This window comes from Sparus aurata, unplaced genomic scaffold, assembly GCF_900880675.1.
Source record: "Sparus aurata unplaced genomic scaffold, fSpaAur1.1, whole genome shotgun sequence".
Taxonomy (NCBI): Eukaryota; Metazoa; Chordata; class Actinopteri; order Spariformes; family Sparidae; genus Sparus; species Sparus aurata.
Genome location: NW_022045107.1, coordinates 261847 through 278848, shown reverse-complemented (window position 1 = coordinate 278848; position 17002 = coordinate 261847). Strand labels below are relative to the sequence as shown.

The window sequence follows — 17002 nt, the reverse complement described above, 5'->3', positions numbered from 1 at the left end:
CATATCTAATAATATTTGTGGTAACAACCCTAAAAAAATATTTTCTTCTATATAAACATTAAAATAAACCCTTGTAAAAACAACTTGCAACACAAATTAATGTAAAGTTTCAACATACACATAAATGCAGCTGTAACATTAATCCAAAGACATCAGATATGATGGTTAAACACTGTCAGGGAACAGTTTACTTTTCATATTTAAGCTACAATATGAACTTTTAATTGATTCAGGATTGAATGAAAAAGAAATGCAGTGTTATAATTAAATCATTAGGGGGAGCTCTTTATCTGTTTCAGGTCTAAGACCAGTAATTATGATAATAATAATAATAATAATAATAATAATAATAATGATCTTTAAAAGAAAACTCAGAGAAAAGTACAGTTGAATATATTTAATGAATAATTATAAAAAAATAATCAAATTTTTAAAACAAAAAATAAAACATTTTTTGTATTCATTCATAATTCAGTTAATTCACATGTAACATCTTTTTTTTTTATTTACAGCTACAGTAAAAAAAAAAAAAAACCTTTATTAAACTTTTTCAGTGCAGAATCAACAGAACCTGGTGAGTATCACAGATTTAGCACCAATTTACATTCAGGTTACAATCCCTGAATGAACGTATACGTAACAGGCACAATGGATGGATTCATATGTTAAGGCACATTATAATCAATACTTTTGTTTCTAGAACAATGTTCAGAAACTCTGTTTACGTCTGGAGATTTGTGTAAACGATGATGCAGAAACATGTTATCAATGTGAACTCAGATTATGAGTCATGATGTTGGAGTATCTGAGTTTGTGTATCAACACTGAAACACTTAAGTGTTGGTTTCTGCTCTGTAAAGTCTGAATCTGAAGTGTGAAGTTGCCTGTTGGGAGAAGAACTCACCATCTTGTTCAACTAATGGACACGTGTAGTTTCTTTTTTAACACTGATGATTCTGTTGAACAACGTTGACACAGTTTGTCACTAATTCTTGGTCAAACTGGCCTAACAGGGAAACTGTAACGCTCCGTCTCAGATTATATTAAATGTCATTGGAGGTTCCTCCTGCTCGGAGGTCTCAATAACACTTAAACCCACTAAGATCGGCATTTTGAGTGCAATGGGAATGTGTAAACTGTGTTCCACTCGGACACTGGACTCTACAGTAGAGCAGAGTTTTGAATAACCTCAGCTCAACTTTGACCTAAAAACATCAGACCTGAGTGAACATGCTAATTATAAAAAAAAGCTGCATTATAAAACAGGGAGTAGGATCCAACAGCAACAGGGGAAGATAAAACTGTCCATACGTATTTTCAGGGTGAAGATTACCTTCAGATACAGAGTGACGACTTCAAAGACCGAACATCTCTTTTCAAGGAGGAACTGTCCTCAGGGAACTGTTCTCCAAGTTTGCTAGTAAACACATCTCATAGTGGCAGATACCACAGCTGTGTTGGAGCGCGTCTCTACTGCACTGTAAACCTCAAAGGTACGTATAAATACTATTTTATCATGAGGTTTGTAACCAAAGTGTACACAAGATGCTTCACAGGTAATAACAGCTTGTTTGATGTGTGTGCACAAAAGGTAAAAAAATAATCATTTATAAAACAGTGTACACTAACACCTATACACAATTTACCCTTTATAATTCACATATATAAATACATTTACATTTTCTGCTATTAAAAGGTGCTTGTTGAATAGTCCAGATAACATGCTGCATATAATGTTTGTGATAACGTGGATCTATTTACATGTGTCCTGAAGTGAAGTTAAATGTCTCTGAGACGTCATGATAGTATGTTAGGTTTGATGACGCCTCCCACATTTAATTTCTACAATCTGGCTTCATTTGACCACTTCAGCAATATTTCTTTGTAGCCAAAATGTCTGTATGCATGGCAAGTTTACTTTTACATGTAGAGTCAGACAAACTGGGACCATCACTGGTGTTTAACATTCAGAGGCAGCAGCAGCACTTACAGCCTGATTAACTAAGCTAAGCTAATAGCGAGATAAACCTGAGAGAGAACACTTGCGGTTGACAAAATCTTTGGACTTTCGCTTTTCTGAGCTTTTGTATATTTTTCACTCGAGTTTTTTACTTTCGTTGCCATCAGCTGGATCGTCCTGGTCCTCATACCCAAGCATCTGGATCTGTTCTTCATTTGGGTTTTGGTCTGCTGGTTCGTTCTCTGTGAGAAGACAAGGTGAGAGCAGTTTTACATGCAGGTAATGAATCCCCACAATTTCAAAGCAAAGCATTTTTAATAATTCACATCAGTCTTCTCAAAAAGGTCAAATATATTCTATCAAGAGAGCAATGTGTCTCAGTGCAGGTTAGTTTTTGAATAATTTTATAATTTTCTTTATATTTTGACAGTGTATTAAATTTAAATTTTAGTCCTTCCACTAAATACATAATTTACCCCCAAACATTCCTCTGTCTCCTGTAAATATCTTATCTATACAACATTTAATGAGAGCAAATAGTGAAAATGCAAGCAGAATTCTAGCTGCTGCGCAGCAATGGGTCGGGTCCGGGCTATTTTTGGGCAAAATTAGGCAATTCTGAGCAACAAACAGGAGAATAGGAAGACAAGACAGTTGACAACAATGTTCATTTTGGACCACTTGAGGTTTGAACTCACAACTTCTGGAGCCAAAGATTGTCATCTATCGCTCTGAGCTATTTGGCAAGAGGCAATACAACAGTGGCTTCACAAATTGAGTAAGCCATTCACTGTTGTGCACTGTTGGCAAAAATCTGAAAATACACATATTGCAGCATGGAGATGTTGGTAATTTGTTTTTAGAAATGATTAATTTGCTCCATAAGTGAATAACTGATGTTTAAAAATGCTGCTTGCATTGACTGCAATTATTCACATGAGAGCAGAATTCAAATGTTCTCAAAAATTCAGTTTTTTAGGTAAAATTCTGATATTTGTCAAACATCATCTACCATGACTCTAAAAAATGCTAAATTTTTTCATGAACACTGAAGGTTTCCTTATCAATTTGCAGGTAAATGTTTACAGTAGTGTTCACAGTCAAACATTTTCATGCACTGTAGGCAAAAATTGTGGGAGGAGATAGGTTTACAGTTTAAAAAAACAGACATTTTTAATAGGTTTAAATGTACAAAAGTTTCATTAGTATTGGGGCTACAGTTTGATGAAAGTGTGAAGTTCTAGCAGGTTGATTTGTTATGAATTTTCAATGTTTTGAACTTTAGATGCTTGCTGTAGTGCCACCATCAGGACTATTGGCTTGGGTTTACAGCTGAGGATCTGGCATGAGACTGGACCTTTATGCAAAATTTGGTTAGCTTTTACCCGTATCCGGTCCAAGCTATTTGTCTTTATTTAATTTAGAGTCTTGCTGTGATGCCACCCTCAGGACAATTGTCTTGTGTTTCATGTTGAGGACATTTTGATCTGTCATCAATGTCATCATCATCCTTGCTGGGTCTAGAACCCACAACCCCTGACACCAAGAACCAGCTCCTAACTCACTGAGTTAATTGGCTGGTAGTGAGACCTGCTGTGTGGCTTCATTTGTCGACTCAGGGACTCACTGTCCAGGCAGCTGTTGTCAAGGCAGATTCAAAAATGGTCAAAATGTCAGAAATTCTGTTACTTGAACAAAAATCTGATAATACATAAATTGCATCTTGACAGCATGGAAATGTTGGTGATTTGTTTTTAACTCTAAGTGTTTTGCTTCATAAGAGAAAATCTGATGTTTAAAAATGCCACTCTTACATTGACTCCAGTTGTTCCCATGAAAGCAGAATTCAAAATGTTCTCAAAAATTCAGTTTTTGAGATAAAATTCTGATATTTGCCAAACTTCATCAACCATGACTCCAAAATATTCTCAATTTTTTTCAGGAAGATTGAAAATGTGTTTAGCAAGAATTTGATAGTATATGTTTACAGTCAAACATTTTGATGCACTGTAGGCTTAATCTTTAATAAATCAAAAATCCAAGAGACAAGTTTTGTGGAGGACGGTCTGAAGATGCTCTCTAGCAAGTTTGGTGACAATTGAGCAAAATTGTGGGAGGAGATCTGAGATTTTATAAGTTTTACAGGTTTTGAAAAAAACTGAGTGATGGACTTCATAAGTTGTAATGAGTTTAAGTGGACTAAAGTTTCAGCAGTATTGGGGCTACAGTTTGGTGAAAGTTCCAAAACTGTAGCATGTACTGTTGATTTTGTAGGTATTTTTAAATTTTTAAATTTAAACGCTTATTGTGCCCCCCCCAGGAGGAATATTGACATGTCCTTGGAATTAAGTAAATCTGGCATGGGGCCGGACATTTCTGAAAAGTTTGGTGAGTTTTCGCCCATGGGAAGTATGACTTCCTCGGAAGAAAGGAAGAAGAAGAAGAAGAAGAAGAAGAAGAAGAAGAAGAAGAAGAAGAAGAACAAGAACAAAGAAAGAAAGAATTCCTAGGAATGCAGCTTAGCTGCCCGGACACTATTTATATTTTCCAGCACTGAGTTCAGTCCGTCAGTCCTTCAGTGTCTTATCCTCTGAACACCACAGGGTGGCGACTGTAACACACAAGCTGCAGAAAGTTCACTTCCCCTCTAAACTTACTGATACGCGAATAATCTCACATCCCGTTCACTGTTCAACTCTCTGCTTCAGGCTGCAGCCACAGTAACGTTACACATTACCGATCATTTGTTCGTGAAAATCTTGCTATTGATTTGGGGACAATGACATGACTGGTTAGCGAGCTAATCGTGTTAGCTAGCATACTGTCAAATTATATTTACTGTTTGTCAACAGTACGCAATGTTATTGACTTTGAATCTTGCTAGCATAGCGTTAGCTTTCTGGCTCATCGCTGAGCGGACTAGAATATCTCCCGTTGCCAAGTCGTATCTATGATCCGTCCTATTTACTGGAGGAGTGAACAACGTCTCCGTTGCATAAGAATCTTACGGGAGAGTAATGATTGTTCCAGGTATTAGTCAAACCCTCAGGCGTTACCAGGGAAACTTAGTTAAAGGTTGAATATGTAATATTCTTATTAAAAGCTATATTTTTTCAAAAATAATACATCCACGGGGCGTTTAGAGGGGCGCAGATTAAAAGTAATGCGTTTCCTTGAAAAATTATATTCAGTCGGAAATAAATAATTTAAGAAATTTTGACGGGTTCGACAATGACTTCCTGTTTACATCGTACCAGCCGAATAGCGGCCGGCATTGCGGGTTGCCAATTTCACAACCTTGGCAATGCTCGGCAAAGCTCGGCACAGCTCGGCTGACACTGGGTAAAATGGCGGAGTCTGCAAGCTCCTCAGAGCCCCAGTGAACGGTGCGTTATCTGTCCCAGCAGCTGAGTGACCGGAGAAGAGCAAAACCAGAGTAAATATCGGTGAAGCATACGCTCGATGGACTCATGTAAAGGATTTCCACGGCATCAAAACACACGCGGAAAAGGCGAACTTTCTCCTGGATCGGTAAGCTAACTCGCTTGTTAACTTAGCTAACGTTACCTGTCGGTCAAACTCCTCTGCTATACTTATTTTCATTATATCACGTTGATCCTAAATATGAGAATACTGATCGTGACCCATCGACCTCCACACCCAGTAAACGGAGGAAACGGAGGCGGCTCAATCCTCCTGCCCTGTCCAAACCTGGCAACCCGACCGCTGGAATCACCTTTTTGTTGTCGCGACTACGATCTTGAGACACTAGATGGCGGCATTCAGCTCATATTCCATATTCCACCTTAAATTATCAGAAAACATCTTTTGTTGTTTAGTTCCTCTACTAACATGGAGGAGTTGTGTTTATGAGCTACATCACATTCAGCCACCAGGAGGCGATCATGATGTGCTGGATTCACTTTGATGAGCTGTCAGTCGTCCATCTTGATAAACTGTAAGTCATCAGTCTGCAGTTCTGTCTGATGGTTCTTCTTCCTTTGTACTGAAGAATCACTACTATAACTTCTTTGTGCCTTTTATTGTTTTTATTGTTCTATTTTGTTCTGCTCTGGTGAGACAGCAACAATCTGTTGGATTCTATTAAACTTTGTGCAGCAGAATCACATTTTCTACCCCAGTTATCATCTGGTGATATTGAAGCTCCTACATGATTTTGGGTTACCTTGATTCTGAGGTGGATGCTGAGCCTGGTAGGAAACACTTTGGGTTTGAGGGTTGTTGGAACTTCTTCGACGGCAGACTGTGTTGAAAAAATAAAGTGAGAGAATCTTTTTCAAAGTATTCAAAAAAGCATGCAGCACATTTATCACCATTTCAAGAAGAGAACAGTTTAATGAGCTCAGTTTGGTCACCAAGTTAGTTCTTCCTCATTTTCTACCCCAGTTATCATCTTGTGTCCACCTTATAGTCAGTATTATTTCTCCTCCATCACCTCAAACTTCCTCTCAGCTCACTATTACTAAGTAAACATATTTCACAGTGATAACTTAAAAACATGTGATGCTTCATTGGGTCGACTTTATGTTCATGTTTACAAGAGCAGCATGAAGCATCAAAGGTTCATGTTATGAAGGTGATGATGACAAAGTGTCCACTTCATTTTAAGTGAAGATTTCAATTAAAAACCTACATCAGTAGTTGGTCTGTGACAGAACATCAACTCTGACCTCCTGTATGAAAGTCAGACTACAAACTGACCCTCACACTTAATTTCTATAATGTTACGTCACTAAAAGTGTCACACTGACTGACAGAGGATGTTAACTGTTAGTGATACTGACTGAGCTCAGAGGAGCAGCAACATTTAAACCAACAACAGGGCGAGTGAAGCAACTTTACAACTTGAGTGTCTGTTTAACAGGAAATGTGTCAATAATGACAAAGTTTGAAGATGTTTGACTTACAGTTCATAAGCTGCTCACGATAACGGTAGGCCAAAGTGATGATGATGATGAGAGCAGCAACACCAAGAACACCACCAACAACACCACCAATAATATTCTTCTGTCCGTCTGTGCCATCTGAAAGAATGTAGGAGAGATGTTAGTGTCAGTGCTTTGCCTCAGATTTCTAATTTATATTTCTAAGTTCACCAAATACATCATTTATTCCAGTTGTTCACAGCTGCAGGAGGCTGCATGCTTCTGCTGAGAGGAAGGGAAACAAAAGTGTCCAACTCTGTATGTGCTGCAGGAGTGCTGCAGGAGTGCTGCAGGTGTGCTGCAGGTGTGCTGCAGGTGTGCTGCAGGTGTGCTGCAGGTGTGCTGCAGGTGTGCTGGTTTACATAAACTGCAGTTCAGCTGTTCCTCCAGTTCATCAACTAGCAGCTCACTGACTGTTTCTCCTCCTGAAATACTTCAAACTGATCCACTGACACAATGGTGCCAAATATGACCCTGTTGTTGTTGTCGGGTCATTTTAATAATGAAGCTCTGGTAACTCCATGACGAGTACGTTCCACTTCCTTTAACATCTGAACTATAAAAATCCGAGGCTGCAACAGCTGCACACTGTTCACCTCACTGAAGGTGTGAAGATGATCTGGAGCTGAATTATGAAGCAAGTTCAACTTACTGAGTGGGTTATCTGGAGACTCAGTAACATTCTGATGCTTCTGAGAGGTGTCTTCTTTTCCTTCTGGAAGAACTGTTAAAAAAGAGAAACTATTTTAAGTTTTAACAAGCAAGCAGCACATTTATTACATCTGTTTCTCAGTTTGTTCTCCAAGTTGTGACTGACTGCAGGTGATTGTAATTAACAATGAAATGATAGTCAAACACAATTTGTGTGCATCATCTGGACATCTGATTTAATGTCACATCACTGCATCAAACAACTGTAAGGAAGCTGTTTAGAACCTGTCAAGCGTCTTGTGTACAGTTTGGTTACAAACCTCATGATAATAAAATAGTATTAGTACGTACCTTTGAGGTTTACAGTACAGCAGAGATGCCCTCCAACACAGCTTTGGTATTTGCCACTATGAGATGTGGTTGCTAGCAGACTTAGAGAACAGTTCCCTGAGGACAGTTCTTTCTTGAAAAGAGATGTTCGGTCTTTGAAGTCGTCTCTCTGTTCGTGAAGGATATCTTTACCCTGAAAATACAGATGGACAGTCTTTTTCCCTGTAGTTGGATCCATAAATGTCCACTCAACTTCTTCAAGGCTGATATCCATCTTGTTCTTTGTTGAACATGGGAGAATCACTGTGTCACCATCTTTTCCTTCAATGGTTCTATTTGGGCACTGCAACACTGTTGAAGACAAACAGAAACAAAATATTATGATTACATCAAGCCGTTTCATCTACAACAAAATAATCACAACAAAAGGAAGCTGGTTACTGTGTTTTAGAATCCAGTGTTGTTGTTATTATGTACCGTAAAATCAGCAACTTGTAGCAAGTTCAACTTACTGTCTGGGTTAAGTGGATCATAGAGATTGGTATTTTCCTCTGGATGGACTGTTAAAAAAGAGAAACTTTTTTAGATATTAAAAACCAAGCAGCACATTTATTACATCTGTTTCATTGAAAATAACAGTTTGATGAGCTTGTTTTGTTCTCCAAGTTGTGACTGACTGCAGATAAGATGATTGTAATTAACATACATGATGAATTTTTAAACAGTTCTGTGCAACAAACAGATGACAAAAACACATTTTCATTGCATTAACCCTTTGGATTGTCTCTAACACACGACACAACACAGGACGCTGGTCCTGAGGGGCATTTAAAACTGTCTGTATAAAAACGTAGCTTACAAAGATATTTACATTAAAATATGACATGTTGCTACATGATGTGTAAACACTGGCGTAAGTTGGATACTTTCATAATACAGCTTGCTTTTGCAGTTTTATGTGCCAGGTAGCAGTCAAACCACCAGGAGGAGAATCTGTCTGCTGGGGGCCAAACTGTAAAAACATCGTCACAAAGACTTTTCCCATAAACTAACACTGACATCGTCCTCCCATAAGCAAACGTTGTGAAAGAAGCGTCTATTAAACAGATTAATTCTTATTGAGCGTTACATCCTCCGAGAAATGACTCGGTTGATAACGTGAGTCGTTGGGTCCGATAACACTTGGAAAGTCCAGAAGAGCCGCACGATCACATGATGCTATCCAGGCCCGGTTCTAGGCATGGGCACGGCAAATGCTTCGGCTGCCCCACCAAACCGACCCTGCTTCATTCCGAAAAAAAAAAAAAAAAAAATCAAATATATATTATTGTAACGTATTCCCATAAATGCTGCTCAGAGTAATCACAGTCCACGGCTCTTCTGCCAACAGAGCCGGTGTCTCTCTCTCTCTCGTACCGTGCATACAGTCAGTAGCAGCTTCTCTCAGTTAGCATCACATTAAATACTACGGACACTCCAGGCTTGTTAGCATGTCGGCTAGCAACTGCAAGTAGTAGCCTAGTCCCATCGGCGGCTGCTGCCGAGTTTGTCTCTGTCTCTGTCTCCGCGGCATGGGAAGCGTCACACGAGCCTCACCCACCCCCGCCGACAGGATTAAACAACACACGTTAGTGAGAGGGGACTCCATAACCTGTAACTTCAGGTTAGCGCCGCCGGCCACTGTTTAACGTTACTTCCTGGGGCCAGAGCCTCCGACAGCGGCTAATCTGAGGCTGCTGGCATCTGGCAGGGAGAAAGAGGGAACCCAGGCAGGGCAGGCACACACGACTTTCCAAAGCACGAGAAAGTCGTACACAATAATATAGCATCAACCAATCAGACAAGATTTATTTATTTATTTTTATAGCGCTGTTTACAAAATTGCTTTGTCACAGATTATAAAGAAACTTAGATTTTGCCCCACCACCACATTTGCCAACCTCCCTTCATATCTACCACGATGAATTTGGGTAATTTGGTGGTGGGGCAAAATGTATGTGACAGACTGACAATCTTAAACATTGGCTGATGCCAGAGGAACCACAAGTCCTTATGGGCCGGCCGATTATCACTCTGTTCCCTGTCTAGCGTTATTTAAAGGCTAAATTACAATTTAGTCTCTTCAATTCCTTCACATCTGTTGAAAAATCAATCTGATCACTAATTATATACCACATACAAGTCTCTATATCACACTCATGGTTACCTTCTACAGTCACAAACTTTTACATCAGTCTGCGTTGTTTTGTAGTGAATTTCTTATTCAGATGTGCATGGTTTGAAATAATACAAATCTACCTCCATTTTTTTATTTGATTATTTGTTTGCAAAAGTTAAAAATGAAGCAATGCCTTCTGGGAATTTCAAGACTGAATCGAGTGGACCACGTGTGTGGTTGGAAGTTGGAGATTGAAAATTGGAAACTGACTGAGATTAAGCTAGCAAAAAAATGAATGGAGGCATCAAGAGACACAAGGGGGGAGTGGAGAAAAGAGAGAGAGAGAAATCTGAGAGCACTGTAGGCTGACGGTGAAAAATGCTGCAAACCCACTGATTTGTTTTTAAAATCAAGTGCAGCTTCATCTAGAAGAGGTAAACATGGATAACAAATGATGGCAAGACATTTTTATTATGGAACGGCTGGCTCTGATGATTTAGTTTTTTTATGCATCGGGGTTGTGCATTAATATGTCCGTGTTTTGGTGCAGTTGTTTATAGCATCACTGGGGCTCAAAAGTGTGTGTTCTTTCCGTGCGTCAAAAGTTCTGTCTGCCAGTTGCGCAATATTTAGGTTTAGATTCCATTTAATATTAGATAACTAATTCTAATTGGGCATTGATAAAGTTGTCCTACATCGGGGAGGTGTTGGTGGGCTTAAAATGTAAAATGCCAATTACATTGTAATTTCAAATTTAAATAGAAAATATGTTAGTAGCCTGACATCAATAATTTGTTGGCCACAGAATTTGTTTTCTTCGTCAATCCAGAAAAATAATTCCCGTTAGAGCTTTGCCGATGGAACCACGGCGAATCTGCGATGCTTATGTCTGGGTTGGCATCATAGACTGGTAGGCATACAAAAAAAAACGTCATCTCTATGGCACTCAAAACAGTAGCAGTTGGTGACCCATCAACATTTCTTACTGCCCCCCCAATCAAGGCAGTCTAGAACCGGGCCTGATGCTATCCCCATTCCTGTTAGCGAAGCGCTAAACCGAAAGTAAACAGAATCTTCCAGCTAGCTCGCGGCTAACTTCCTTGTTCGTCAGCTCTCAGACCCTCCCGTTTACAAAAAGCAGTTAACTTTACTGTCCATTCCCCTTTCTTCTGTTGTTCACAATAATGCTGGAAATTCAACTCAAGACACGGAGTTAGCTGGTAGTAGCCAGCACGGTGACTGAACAGTCTATTGCTGTATATCTGTATCATTACGCATTTGCTACAAAGTAATATCTACTTATAATAGCTTGTTTCCGCTCACCTGAGCCTCCAGAAGCGACCATCAGCCTCATGAAGAACATGAGGAACAGCAGTTCACGTATCATCATCTGTTGCTAACTAATTATATGTTGCTTTACCGTCAACCTGTTTCTTCCTTTATCATCACACAGACTGATCGCGGCGGTGAAGAAGAAATGACGTAGGTCTGCATGCGGGCGGAACTCAATGTGGGCGGGGTTAAACGTTTAGCCCCGCCCACTCTTCAACATTTGACTCCGCTGTCACTGTGATGCTTCCTGTATTCAGAGGCTTCTCGCATGCTGAAGTGATGTCCGGTATTGACCTGCAGTCATTGGCGGATCTACCGGGGTGGTATAGAAAGCCTTGCCACCCCAGTTGGCAGCAACTAAGTCATATAAAAGTTATCGCCAATTTGACATTTACGAGCGCGAATCTCCAATGTCCGACTGCAAGGAATGCAGCACGAGATGAGGTCGGAGCAGACGAAAACTGAGTTTCGCTAACTATTCATAATGTAACGTAGATTTGAGGTTAGTTCTGTGTAAAGTAGGCTAAGAAAGCTAATATTGATTCAATGTCTGCCAAGGAAAACGTTGTAAAAATACTTTGAATGGTAGCATATGAAGTGAGCAAGGTAGAAGGAGGAGATGAGGCGGAAGGAGAGAGAGAAAAGCGACCAGGGAGAGGAGGAGGAGGGAGAACACCACAGCGATGAAGATACGAGGAGGGAGAGCAACACCGAGATGTTTCTGGTCCTGCAATACTCGGGTCGGCTGAGTTTAAACCGCATGAGGACGGTTAGCTCACCTCCCAGAGCCGTCACTCCTACACTCCTGCTGCTAACACTGGGCCAACCTCAAAGCCAACCGCTGATTCACTGGAAACTGATTTATGGACCGTCATTAGATTACTTAGCATGAAATAAAATTAAAATTATTGCAGTTTTTTTCAATATCCTCCATGTCATGTGACCCACACATGCGATGTGTGCATGGAGGGGAGGGACTGTGTGAGTGACAGAGAGACAGCAGGGAAAAGAAATGCAGCCAAAGAGATACGCCGCATTTTTTTAAATGAAAAAAAGAAGAAAATCAATAATCATTAATCAATGTGTGGGAAACACTGATTACTCTTTAAAACAAAAGCCCATTTAGCCTCCAGTTCATCAACTAGCAGCTCACTGACTGTTTCTCCTCCTGAAATACTTCAAACTGATCCACTGACACAATGCTGCCAAATATGACCCTGTTGTTGTTGTCGGGTCATTTTAATAATGAAGCTCTGGTAACTCCATGACGAGTACGTTCCACTTCCTTTAACATCTGTACTATAACAATCAGAGGCTGCAACAGCTGCACACTGTTCACCTCACTGAAGGTGTGAAGATGATCTGGAGGCTGAATTATGAAGCAATTCAACTTACTGAGTGAGTTAACTGGAGACTCAGGATCATTCCGATTCATCTGAGAGGAGTCTTCTGCTGCTGCAAGGACTGTTAAAAAAGAGAAACACTTAAGTATTAACAAGCAAGCAGCACATTTCATTTATTACATCTTTTTCAGGGGAAAGAAAACTTTTGTGAGCTTAGTTTGTTCTCCAAGTTGTGACTGAATGAAGATAAGATAATTGTAATTGAAAATGAAATAAAAGTGAACATATACAATGTTTTTTAAATAGCATTGTGCAACAAAGAGGTGATATAAACATAAAAGTATGAACTCGTATCTGCACAGCAGATGCATTGAAAATGCCAGTTCAAACTTAATCTCTCCTATTCTGCACTTTATTATTAATTTAAATAGAAACACTATATTATAATAATTTTTAAAGGTTCCTTTGCAAAACTGATTCCAAATCATGTCATCACATGATGGCTTTTATCGTATTTGCAATTAAACTCCTCATATCGGAGGTCGGAGGTCACAGTTCAACTTGTTTTACACAAAAAGAATAAATCTATGAGGTTGGAAAAACACTGCATGTTATTTGTACATACATCTGATTTATTATCATGTAACTGAGAAAGTGACTGTTTATAACCTGTGAAGCATCTTGTGTACATTTGGTTACAAACCTCATAATTAAATAGTATGAATATTACGTACCTTCTAAGTTTACCGGACAGTAGAGAAGCCCTGCAACACAGCCGTAGTACAAGCCACTATCAGATGTGGTTACTGTTAGACTCAGAGAACAATCCCCTGAGAGCAGTCCCTCCTCAGAGATAGATGTTCGGCCTTTGAAGTCATCTCTCTGTGTCTGAATGGCACGTCCACGCCAAACGTACTTATGAATGGGTTTATTTTCTGTTGTTGGACCCTTAAACCACTCAACTCTGTCATGGCTGATATCCATCTTGTCCTTTGTTGAACATGGGAGAATCACTGTGTCACCATCTTTTCCTTTAATGGTTGTAATTGGGCGCTGCACCACTGTTGAAGACAATAGAAAATAAAAAACAGATATTATGATTGCATCGAGTCTTTGGATCTTCTACAACAAAATACACAAAACACAGGACGCTGGTTGCTGTGTTTTAGAATCCAGTGTTGTAGTTATTATAACAGTCATTAGATATGAAGCTGGACATCTGACAACATTCATCATCAGTGTTTAGCACACACTACGAAACTTTCGTGAACTTGTGACTTTCACCAGCCGTCTGCACCAAATATCAAGCTTCCACGTTATAAGTTCAACAGATTATGATGTTTTTCATAAAGACATGGAGGGGAGGGACTGTGTGAGAGACAGAGAGACAGAGCAGGGAAAAGAAAGGCAGCTGAACAGATATGCTGCATTTTTTTTTATGAAAAAAAGAAGAAAATCAATAATCATTAATCAATGTGTGGGAAACACTGATTACTATTTAAAACAAAAGCACATTTATCCTCCAGTTCATCAACTACCAGCTCACTGACTGTTTCTCCTCCTGAAATACTTCAAACTGATCCACTGACACAATGCTGCCAAATATGACCCTGTTGTTGTTGTCGGGTCATTTTAATAATGAAGCTCTGGTAACTCCATGACGAGTACGTTCCACTTCCTTTAACATCTGTACTATAACAATCAGAGGATGCAACAGCTGCACACTGTTCACCTCACTGAAGGTGTGAAGATGATCTGGAGGCTGAATTATGAAGCAAGTTCAACTTACTGAGTGGGTTATCTGGAGACACAGGACAGTGGTTGTTTTTTCCTTCTGGACGGTCTGGTAAAAACAGAGAAACTCTTTTAAGTATTAACAAGCAAGCAGCACATTTATTACATCTACTTCAGGGAAAAGAACAGTTTTATGGGCTCAGTTTGTTCTCCAAGTTGTGACTGACTGCAGATAAGATGATTGTTATCGACAATGAAATGAAAGAAATACATACAAAGTTTTGTGCAACGAACAGGTGACAAAAACATATTTTGAGTGCATTGAGTTGTTGGATCGTCGACAACAAAATACACATAACACAGAACGCTGGTCGCTGTGTTTTAGAATCCAGTGTTTGTAGTAAAACAAAAGCACATTTAGCCTCCAGTAACTTCTCCTCAGCTTTACACACAAGCTGTTCTGGAATCATGAATACAGAAATATAACTTATCAACTCATCAGTGAAATGAAACCAATAACCTGAGGAACTTGTTTATCTCGTCCTGAGTGGCATTCACTGTCTATATAAACATGTAGCTTACTAATAGAAAATAATAATGATGGTTTACATTAAAGTATTACACATGATGTGTAAACAGTGGTGTAAGTTGAATACTTTCATAATGTAGCTTGCTTTTGCAGTTTTGTGTGCCCAGTAGCACTCAAACCACCATGAGGAGAATCTGTCTCCTGGGGGACAAACTGCGTCATTACACCGTCCTCTAATATCCTAACATTGTGACAGAAGCGTCTATAAAACAGATTTTTTTTTTTAAGCGTCACAACTCCCAAGAAATGACTCAGCTGACTGTCATTACTTGAGTCGTTGGGTCCGATAACACGTGGAAAGTTTAGAAGAGCCGCACGATTACATTATTTTATTGTCACTCAAGTTAGTCGAGCTAAACCGAAAGTAACACGAATGTTTTTGTTCGAGCTAGCTTGCGGCTAACTTCCTCGTTGGTCGTCGGTCGGCTCACAGACCCTCCAGGTTACCAAAAACAGTATTTACTGTGTCCATTTCCTTTTCTTCTCTTGTTTGCCTTAAAATATTGCTGGAAATTCAACTCAAGACACGGAGTAGCTAGCTAGATCTGTTACTTGGCTAACAGTTAGCACGGTGACTGAAGCAGCCCGGAAGCTCCGCCCGACTTTATTTTCATTGTAAATATGGCGAATAATGAAGATAATGACGGTATTCTCACACATTTATTATACATAAAGATCACTGTTATGTTGTGCTTTGATTTGGCGAAAGTGGCTCTTCTATTTCCACCTTTGTTATTATTATGCATTACCTACAGAATAGCATCCACTTATAATAGCTTGATTCCGCTCACCTGAGTCTTTATAAGCGACGCTCAGCACCACGAGGAGAAGCAGAATGCCGAACAGTGACCGTCGCGACCGCATCTGTGGATAAGTAATTATATGTTGCTGTATCGTCAACTTGTACCTTCTTTACACTCACAGAGTCTGATCGCCTGGAAAATGACCCCGTTTTACCTGTAGGTTTACCTGTTAGAGGCGGGGTCACGTCTTCCGAGAGAAGAGGGAGAGAGAGAGAGAGAGAGAGAGAGAGAGAGAGAGAGAGAAATGGTGACATCTAGAGAGCACATTATGAAAATCTGTGCAAAGACATACCAGTACATCAAATCAATTCAGATCAATTTATTACAAGGAAACAAACATTAGAAGAAACAATTAAAAACAACCAAACCCCCTTGATTTCCCAATTACTTGGGAAGAATTGACCACACAGACAAAATCTCTCCAGCTGAGGAAGCTTGTGGTCCAGACAGCATTAAAAACCAAAATGCTCGAATGCAGCATCCCAGATTTGCAGGGTGCAGTGGTGAAGTTGTTCAATACTGTACTTCAGTCAGGATGTTTTCCTGACATCTGGCTCATTTCCCCCATTCATAAGAGTGGGGACAAATCAGACCCTAATAACAACCGCAGCATCCGTGTCAGCAGCTGTCTGGGTAAACTATTCTGCAGTATTCTCAATAAAACAATACTAGATTTCCTTAAGGAACACTCCATCCTGAGTTAAAGTCAAATTGGCTTCCTCCCAAAACACGGCACCACCGATCATGCATCACACTTTAATTAACAAACATGTAAACCAAACAAAAATGGTAAAATATTCACTTGTTTCATTGATTTCAAGAAAGCTTGACTGTATTTGGCGTGAAGGGCTCTATTACAGGCTCCTACACTGTGGTATGGGGGGCAAAATGGATGATCTGGTTAAATAAATGTATTTGGAAAAATATGTGTGCTGTTAAAATTGGAGACAAACAAACTGACTTCTTCACCCAGAGAAGAGGTGTACGCCAGGGCTGCTCTGTTTAATGTGTATATAGGACAGTGGTCTGGAAAGGTCAACAAGGTTGTTGTTGTTTGTACCTTGCAGGACACCATAGTTGAAGTTAAGATACATGTCCATTTCCATGTCCTGTAAGGTAAGCTTGGTTTTATTGGCAGCCTAAATAATTAGGAGAT

The 17002-nt window shown here is 39.6% G+C and overlaps 1 protein-coding gene across 1 annotated transcript; it reads right to left on the bottom strand.

Annotated features, from left to right (window-relative positions):
* Positions 1 to 382: 382 nt before the first annotated feature.
* Positions 383 to 15966, bottom strand: LOC115577644 (uncharacterized). Its single transcript, XM_030410547.1, has 10 exons — positions 15835 to 15966; positions 14510 to 14563; positions 13455 to 13781; positions 12773 to 12841; positions 8400 to 8447; positions 7909 to 8238; positions 7559 to 7630; positions 6889 to 7005; positions 6147 to 6224; positions 383 to 2202 (listed from the first exon to the last, which is right to left on the bottom strand). Exons 1-10 carry the CDS (start codon positions 15905 to 15907, stop codon positions 2096 to 2098), a joined length of 1275 nt encoding a protein of 424 aa, XP_030266407.1. The 5' UTR covers positions 15908 to 15966; the 3' UTR covers positions 383 to 2095.
* Positions 15967 to 17002: the final 1036 nt, after the last annotated feature.

Coding starts and splice junctions, on each gene's coding strand:
- LOC115577644 (XM_030410547.1), bottom strand. CDS start 15,907: ATGCGGTCGCGACGGTCACTGTTCGGCATTCTGCTTCTCCTCGTGGTG. Junction 12,842..13,454: donor CTGTCCGGTAAACTTAGAAG/GTACGTAATATT, acceptor CTTTTTTAACAG/TCCTTGCAGCAGCAGAAGAC. Junction 7,006..7,558: donor GTCTCCAGATAACCCACTCA/GTAAGTTGAACT, acceptor ACATTCTTTCAG/ATGGCACAGACGGACAGAAG.